This window comes from Grus americana, unplaced genomic scaffold, assembly GCF_028858705.1.
Source record: "Grus americana isolate bGruAme1 unplaced genomic scaffold, bGruAme1.mat scaffold_82, whole genome shotgun sequence".
NCBI classification, from domain to species: domain Eukaryota; kingdom Metazoa; phylum Chordata; class Aves; order Gruiformes; family Gruidae; genus Grus; species Grus americana.
In genome coordinates this window covers 38,764-47,756 of record NW_026562023.1, presented here as the reverse complement: position 1 = coordinate 47,756, position 8,993 = coordinate 38,764, and the positions used below count along the sequence as shown (strand labels likewise).

The 8,993-nt window shown below is 49.0% G+C and overlaps 1 protein-coding gene and 1 pseudogene across 1 annotated transcript; one reads left to right on the top strand and one right to left on the bottom strand.

Moving 5' to 3' along the window:
• The first annotated feature begins 264 nt into the window (after positions 1–264).
• On the top strand, positions 265–3,821 carry LOC129201153 (ubiquitin carboxyl-terminal hydrolase 38-like; annotated as a pseudogene).
• A 4,408-nt stretch (positions 3,822–8,229) lies between these two features.
• LOC129201152 (olfactory receptor 14J1-like) lies at positions 8,230–8,766 on the bottom strand (the record flags this gene model as incomplete). The annotated part of the gene is made up of 1 exon (XM_054812304.1): positions 8,230–8,766. A coding segment is annotated over one exon (537 nt), but the record flags the coding sequence as incomplete, so codon positions are not given.
• Between the last annotated feature and the right edge of the window lie 227 nt (positions 8,767–8,993).

Genomic DNA, 8,993 nt, shown 5'->3' with positions numbered 1-8,993 from the left:
TCCTCAGCACGGCCCTGAAGATCTGCACATAGGACACCATGATGAAAACAAAACACCCAAATGTCTATAGGCCATTCTTACACATTGAAATAGTTAAAGAAATAGGAGTTTTGCAGGGTGAGTTCCTACTGTTCAGTAGTTGTGCAGCTGTGCTGGAGCAGAATTCAGGTCTTGAAGGCAAGCGTGACATGTTTTGCTTTCTTTCAAATTGAAGTAATTAGCTGGAATAAGTGCATTGCTGTTAGAAATCTAGCAAGGAAACTAATGTCTCTCTCTTCCTTCAGTTTCAGAAGACATGTTTGATCTCTGCAACTACATGGATGTAACTTGCTAGTGGCAAAACTACAGCATCTTTTTGCATTTTTGGCCCATACCCAGGTATGTCAGTTCATTTAATCTGCTGGATTTTAAGGCTGGGTCTATATACCAAAACTGAGGAACAAACATCATGCCATGGGAGTCCTCTTGAGCCTATGAAAAATATAAACATGATTGATTTGTCGGGGAATGAGTCTGTCGCCAAATGTTCAGGTGGTGTGGATGGACTTAGAGAAATCTGTATTTCCTAAGTGGAACATCTTGGCATTGTGTTGTTTTTCTAAAAAGCAGTAACAGGTTTTCTTGGAAAAGGCAAAATGGAAAAATCCAAATAACACCTGACTTGAGATATAAGCTGACTTTATGTAACTGTCTAGGATAAACTGTGACTTTCTGCAGTGATTTTTACACTAAATTTTATTGTAGTTCAAATTCTAAAGTGAACTAAATATTTTGCTAGTGCTGGAAGGGCATAAGACACTTTTGTTCTCTTTGAGGAATAACGATAAACTTGTTGTGAAGGGGATGAGGCTGGATCACCTTAAAAGTAAACTGGTATTTATGAAATACTGTGTTCTTCTGAAAAAAGAAAACATTTTTTTCAAGCTTGCCAGCAAGAACAGTAGCTGCTATTACAAATAATATCTGATTTACACGCACTGCACACTTAATATTTGCTTTCAGGAGCCACTGTTTTTATCTTTGTACTAGAGGTGATAACTACAAGATTAATGGTGCTCTCTTGCTATGATTAAGTGGCTTAAATGTTTCTGTGTACCACATGTTTAATACAGTTTCTCTAGAATTATGTAGTCCAAAGTTCAGTGGTCAAGATCAAACGAATAGGACCAATTTTTTAAGTAGTTCTTACGTAACCTTGTCTGTCCCTCTCTTATGTGAACAGAGAGAGGCGGCATATGCTCCTAGAATTTGCTTTGAGGCTTCCCGACCACCATGGTTCAGCCCTCGATCCCAGCAGGATTGCTCAGAATATCTCAAATTCCTGCTAGACAGGTACAGTTATTGTGCCACTAATGGGAATAGATCTATAGTCTTATCACATAATGTTGAACTCTTCGGAGCGGTCGTGTAAGGGTTCCACTGCACGAGTGGGCACCGGGAATCTTGGGCCTCATTCCTGGCTGTCTCTGGTTTTCTGTATGGTGTATGGAACACTTTGCTTCATGGGTTTAATCTGTGGTAAAGTCTGGATACCATCTTGTACCCACATCACTTAAAGCAGGTTACAGTGGTAGTAATGTTTTTACAAATCTCCATTTGAGTGTTATGTTCGAGTCATGATCCTGTTGTAAAAGAATGTGGTTGCTGAAAGCCGTTTAGTTGTGCATCTGGGTATTTCGTGTTGGTGGAGACAGCTATAGTTCTTACAGGTTAGATAAGTCACAACGAGATGTACATGCATTTATAACCAGTTGATAAACAATCAAATTAACGGTGGCATGGATAATACAAAAGTACCTAGATCTATTAGTAGTTCTCTTGAATTTTGGATTGCTGAGGTGTGGCTTAAGCAATATTGCTTTATGGCACATTCCACTCCTGGACAAGTTTATCCCCATAGTGAAACATGGGTGTTTTGTTTGTTTTGGGTTTTTTCCCAACTTGTGTTTCTTTTTTGTTTTTTGTTTTTTTCTTGTAGTTTCTTAACTTTCTTAGCTACAAAATCCTGACCTTTTCTTTGGAAATAGTCTGGCACTGGATAAACAGCTACTTGTTCTCTTAGAAAATCTGACATACAGAACCAGTCAACTGGAGAACTGATTTATCAAGATAATGTAATGGTAAATAATAAAAACGTTGTCTGTTAGGTTTTTTAATACTTGCCAGTTCTCTCAGTATCTCCATTCTGTTCTGCTATATACAATGAAACCCACCTTAAATGCATTTGTGCTTCTCTCATACTCTGTCTTGGATGGTACTGACCTGTATGTTTCAACTTGCTTATATACAAAATAACAAATAGCTTTTTTGAATGTAAGACACTTCTAGCCACTGAACCATCTATATTTTTGAGCATAACTGGAAAAAAAAGTCTGAAATGGTGCAGCGGGATCTGTTTGTAAAATAGCACAGCTGTTTGGATCTATTTTTCTTTGTCTTCAGGCTGCGTGAAGAAGAGAAAACCTTGAAAACTTTGTCTTCAGCAAAGACTTCTGAAAGTAAACCCAATGCAAAGTCCCAGAAACAAGAAGCTGTCAATAAGGCAAAAGTATTTGCTGCAGCATCTGGTAAGGGAAGTGAAGAAAGAGCTCTGGTCGAGAAGATGTTTGGAGGAAAAGTGAAGACTACTGTACGCTGTCTGAAGTGCAAAAGCGTGTCTCAAAAGGAAGAAGCTTTCACAGATCTCTCTCTGGCTTTCTGTCCTGGAATGTACTGAAGGGAAAGGCGACAACGTGGTGCAAACTCAGACCTCACCGATGAGTCCTGCTGGGAAAAAACCTCTCAAGTTGGAAGCAAATGGTGGATGTGACCCAAGAACAAAGAAAGGAACCACAAAGGATTTTTCTGCTGAGCCAAAGTCTGAGAAGACTACAAATTCTGAACGCAACAAAGGTCAAGCTAAGAAGAAAATGCCTCAGAGGGTAGTAGGTGAAAACCCTCTGTCAGCTACAGATTTACTGCATTATTTTCTGGCGCCTGAGATCCTCAGTGGTGACAACAAGTATTACTGTGAAAAGTGTGCCTCTCTACAGAATGCTGAGAAAACTATGCAAATCATTGAGGAACCTGAATACCTCATTCTCACTCTTTTGAGATTTTCCTATGATCCAAAGTGTCACGTAAGGCGCAAAGTCTTAGCTAATGTGTCTCTGCCACTTGGTTTGAAACTACCAGTCCAAAGAGTAGCATCGTCTCCAGGTGTAGTTTCAAGAGGTTGGTCTGTTGGTGTCGAGGTGTCTGATATTGGAGAAAATATTGCTAAAAAACTAAAGCCCTCAGGTGCTGATGAAGTGACTCGCCCACGATTGGAGCCCTGTTTGTTAAGCTCCGTGGTGATGCATTCTGGTGTATCCTCTGGAAGTGGACATTACTCTTCATATGCTAGAAATGTTCCTGGGTCAGGGCCTTCAGGACCCTGCCAGCAGTCTACAGGTGATTCTTTAGTTTCTCCTCGGGCTAAGTTGTTGACAGGGGAGAGTCCTTCTACTGTTGTAGAAAGTGACACTGGTAAGTCAAGAGAATGGTTTCTGTTCAATGACAGCAGAGTGACATTTCCCTCATTTCAGTCAGTCCAGAAAATGACCAGTAGATTTCCAAAGGACACTGCTTATGTTCTGTTCTACAAAAAACGAAATAGCACCCGTGGCTTCAGTTCGGCAAACGGAGACCCTCCCCTCCAGAAAGACCTCGTGGATGCAATTATGAAAGATAACAAACGATACTTGCGGGTAAGACAGAAATCCTCTCCAAAGAGGGGTCCCCAAAAGGGGATGGGGAGCAGGACGGAGGCCCGGAGAGAAGAGAGAAGCACAGCCAGCTGAGCGGGGGATGCAGGCAGGAAAGAGGGGACAGGCTGCAGGAGAGAGAGGGAAACTCAGGGCAGGAAGCAGGAGATGGTGACAGAAAAAAGAGAAGGACAGGGAGCGGGAGAGAGAGATGTGGAGAAAGACAAAAAAAGCAAGAGGCTATAGGGCAGGGAAGGAGGGATTAAAAAAGATCAGGGAGCCAAAGAGAGACAAAAAGGGAAAGAAAAATATCGTGATGGGCTACAGAGAGAGAGGGAAGAATTAAAACATGGGGTCAGGGAGTGGGACAGAGAGCTCTGGGGAGAGGCCAAAAATAGCAGTTTTGGGCAACTGACTCCATTTCTCGAGCACTGCTCAGGAACTGCATTACCTGGAGGCTCAAGAAACGTGCGGCCTGCCAAAGCCCTGTCCTGGGCCCAATCCTGCACCCTAACATTGGTGACGAACATCACCTTGCAGAGTGGCCAGGAGTGGGGGAAAAAAAGCCCAACTGGGAGGAAAAAAAATTGCCCATCTGTTTGTTTGATTGTTTTGCTTTTTACAAAAGGCTATTTAAGCTCTGAATGCAGCCTGGAAGGAAAAGGAACCTGGCGTCCCAGGCTGGATACATTTAAAGCCCAAAGCCATTCAACAGCCACACAAACCATTGCTCCCTCCCACTGTGCACACTCTGCTGCCTGCCTGCAGGTACAGGCAGCTGCCCTGTTTCTTGAGCATTCCCCAGAAGCGGCACCACCAGGCAGCTCAGAAAAACTGACTGCCTGCAAAAACTTGAGAACAGCTTAATTCTGGGCAATTTTTCCTCTCTGTAGGGCTGCTGGTGAAAGACTCATCCGTTGAGAGATGGCTCAGGACCACGCCGGGGCAGCAGTGCTGCTTTCTGGATCCCGTGGCAGTAATGGGCAGAGGGACAGGCTGTCAGATGCCAGAGCAGGTACGTACGCGGGGTGTCAGGGTCATCCCTGCTTGTTTTGTCCCAGCGAAGCCCCAGCAGTGCCAGTGCCGTGCTGCAGCCCCGGGCTCAAGGAGCCGGGCATTTGTGCAGGCTGCAGCACTGGGCTTCCCCCGCTTGTCTCCAGCTCTGCTTTCTGCCAGCACCGGGGGCACTGCAGAATGGCCTGCCCGCTCCCCACAGCCGTCCTGACCCCCATCTGCAGCTCGTACGTGGTGTCCATGTCACACAGCTGATGTGGGGGTGGCAGGTCTCTCTTGGGGCACCCAGGGAATGGGGGAAAAGCAAACGCAGTCCCTCCCTTTTGATCTTTGTCCCAAGGGTGACCTAGCAGAGATGTACCCTGCGCTGAAGAGTGTCCTGCAGGAAGGTGACAGACGATTACAGGGCAACGCTGTGACCTGCCTGACAGCAAAGGTGCCCAGTGGCCGCAGAGCAGCCCAGGTGAGTTGGTTCTCTTGGCGGCCACCACAGCAGCCTTCCTGTACCCCTGGTTTGGGTGCGATATGGAGCATCACATTGAAGTTTCTCAGGCATCCAGGCATGAGGATGGTTTCCCAGTGCCCCCGTGAGAGATCCTGCTCCCAGGAAGCACCTCCCCATAGAGCTGAGGTTGTCTCCAGCCTGTATCTGGAGCTGGGCAGTGCTGCCTGAGGGGTCTCGCAGGCAGGACGGGTTCATCTGCCTGGTGGCTCTGGCACGGCAATGATGAGCTGAAGCCCTGTGGCCATGGCTGGCTGGTTCAAAGTGTCTGAGTGCCTCAGCCTTCTCCCTGGGACTGTTAACCCGGGCACTTTTTCAGGGTGTGAAGGTGGATGCCGGTCTTGTCCTGTTGGCTCTGTCCCACTCCCACTTCAAAGTTGTGATGTCTGAGATCCGGGGCCACCTGAAGGCTCTGGCAGAGATCTCCAGGGAGTTTGTGTTCCATGTTTTGATATCTTGGGGCTACAAAGTGCTGGGGTTCGGGATGCTAAGGCTACAGTTGGCTAGGGTTATGGGGTGGCAGGCTTATGGTATGCCAGAGTTGAAGCAAGTGTCATGGTTTAACCGCAGACGGCAGCTGAGCACCACGCAGCCTCTCGCTCAGTCCCACCCCCGGCAGGATGGGGGAGAGAATAGCAAGGGTAAAAGTGAGTCAAGCAAAAGCTGTGTGCGCAAGCAAAGCAAAACAAGGAATTCATTCACCATTTCCCATGGGCAGGCGGGTGTACAGCCATCTCCAAGAAAGCAAGGATCCATCATGTGTAACGGTGTGGTGGGTTGACCCTGGCTGGAGGCCAGGTGCCCACCAGAGCCGCTCTCTCACTCCCCCCATTCACTAAACAGGGGAGAAAAGGCATAACGAAATGCTTGTAGGTCGAGATAAGGACAGGGAGAGATCACTCACTAATTATCGTCACGAGCAAAACAGACCGAACTTAGAGAGGGAATTCATCTAATTTATTACTAGGCAAAACAGAGTAGAGGAATGAGAAAATAAAATTCACTCTTAAAACACCTCCCCCCAGCGCTCCCATCTTCTCGGGCTCAACTTCACTCCCGCCTTCAACCTTCCCCCCCTCAGCAGCACAGGGGGACGGGGAGTGGGGGTTACGGTCAGTTCATCTCACGGTGTTTCTGCCACTTCTTCATCCTCAGGGGGAGGACTCCTCTCATCGTTCCCCTGCTCCAGCATGGACTCCCTCTCACAGGGTGCAGACCTTCAGGAGCAAACTGCTCCAGCGTGGGTCCCCCACGGGGTCACAAGTCCTGCCAGCAAACCTGCCCTGGCGTGGGCTCCCCTCTTCACGGGTCCACCGGTCCGGCCAGGAACTTGCTCCAGCGTGGGCTTCCCACGGGCCGCAGCCTCCTTCAGGTGCCTCCACCTGCTCCGGCGTGGGGTCCTCCACAGGCTGCAGGTGGAATCTCTACACCCCCTCATCCTTCCTCCATGGGCTGCAGGGGGAATCTCTACACCCCCTCATCCTTCCTCCATGGGCTGCAGGGGGACAGCCTGCTTCACCATGGTCTTCACCACGGGCTGCAGGGGGATCTCTGCTCCGGCGCCTGGAGCTCCTCCTGCCCCTCCTTCTGCACTGACCTGGGTGTCTGCAGAGTTTCTTACAGCTTCTCACTCCTCTCTCCGGCTGCAAAAGCTCTCTCTAACTGGTTTTTTTTCCTTCTTAAATATGTTATCACAGAGGCGCTGATTGGCTCGGCCTTGGCCAGGGGCGGGTCCATCTTGGAGCCGGCTGGCATTGGCTCTATCAGACACAGGGGAAGCTTCTGGCAGCTTCTCACAGAAGCCACCCCTGTAGCCCCCCCTGCTACCAAAACCTTGCCACGCAAACCCAACACAAATGGTTACTTGGAAAGACAAATGCCATCACTCCAAATGTCCCCATCCTCCTTCTTCTTCCCCCAGCTTTATATGCTGCATATGATGTCATATGACATGGAATATCCCTTTGGTCAGGTGGGGTCAGCTGTCTTGGCTGTTTCCCCTCCAAACTTCTTGTGCACCCCCAGCCTCCTTGCTGTTGGGGTGGTGTCAGGATCAGAAAAGGCCTCGACTCCATGTAAGCCCTGCTCAGCAATAACAAATCCATCTCTGTATCATCAACACTGTCTTCAGCACAAATCCAAAACCCAGCCCCATCCTAGCTACTCTGAAGAAAATGAACTCTATCCCAGCCAAGACCAGCACAGGCAGCTTCCCCAGGCTGTCCAGTGACCACGGGCACAGGCCAGACCCTGCTCTGCTGGGCCTTCACGTCTGTCCCAGGAGGACTGGCTGTGCGAGGACACTGCTGTGTGCCCCCACCCTGCACACTCACACACTTTAGCTGTTCACTGGCGTTTTCATCTGTGGGCCCCATTCTTGGGCATGTTCTTGAGAGCGACTTTGGAGGAAGGCTTAAGGCTTCATGCACTGCCCTGAGGAGATCCCCTTTCATGATGGAACCACTCCTACGGAGGCCAGCTCTGTCACAGAAGTGCCCGTTGCCTGTCCCTGCCTGCGGTCCCAGGACGACCACGCATCAGGACTGTGACCAAGCTGCAGAGCAATCAGGCCTTCCACCAAAGCCAAGGGATCAGAAAGAGAGTGTGGAAGTGAAAAGAGAACAGCTCTGGGAGATCAAGTTCTTCCTGGCAGTGCTGCCATGCCAGGACTCTCTTCCCTGCCACCTCTGCACACAGGAACTGTCCCTGCACCTCAATAAAGCTCTTGGAGGAAGGATCTCAGAAAAAACCCACCTTGCTGCAGGTTCCTTTATTTTACTTAAACACACAGAGAGCATGGCTCCTCGTTTACACAGCCACTCGGTCAGAAAAGCGCAGCAGAGACTGAATTAGAGAGGGGATGACAACATCATTGCAAGTAAAACACCATCATCAACAATATAAATTAGAGACGACAGGCTGGGCCTGTAATGAGTTAAATAATAGTTGTTATGCAGCAGAAGATGGGCAGTTTTTTGCTTCTGAATATCATGCAGTGATCAGTTTCCACACTGCATCCTTGAGCTCCTTGTTCCTCATGCTGTAGATGAGGGGGTTCATAGCTGGAGGCACCACCGAGTACAGAAGTGACACCACCAGGTCCAGAGATGGGGAGGAGATGGAGGGGGGCTTCAGGTAGGCCACCATGCCGGTGCTGATAAAGAGGGAGACCACGGCCAGGTGAGGGAGGCACGTGGAAAAGGTTTTGTGCCGTCCCTGCTCAGAGGGGATCCTCAGCACGGCCCTGAAGATCTGCACATAGGACACCACAATGAAAACAAAACACCCAAAGACTAAACAGGCACCAGTCACAGTTAGCCCAACTTCCCTGAGGTAGGCATCTGAGCAGGAGAGCTTGAGGATCTGGGGGATTTCACAGAAGAACTGGTCCACAGCATTGCCGTGGCAGAGGGGTAGGGAAAATGTATTGGCTGTGTGCAGCAGGGCATGGAGAAACCCACTGCCCCAGGCAGCTGCTGCCATGTGGGCACAAGCTCTGCTGCCCAGGAGGGTCCCGTAGTGCAGGGGCTTGCAGATGGCAACGTAGCGGTCGTAGGCCATGATGGTGAGAAGACAACACTCTGCTGAAATGAAAAAGAGAAAGAAAAAGACCTGTGCTTCACATCCTGTCTGGGAGATGGCCCTCGTGTCCCAGAGGGAATTGGCCATGGCTTTGGGGAGAGTGGTGGAGATGGAGCCAAGGTCGAGGAGGGAGAGGTTGAGGAGGAAGAAGTACATGGGGGTGTGGAGGT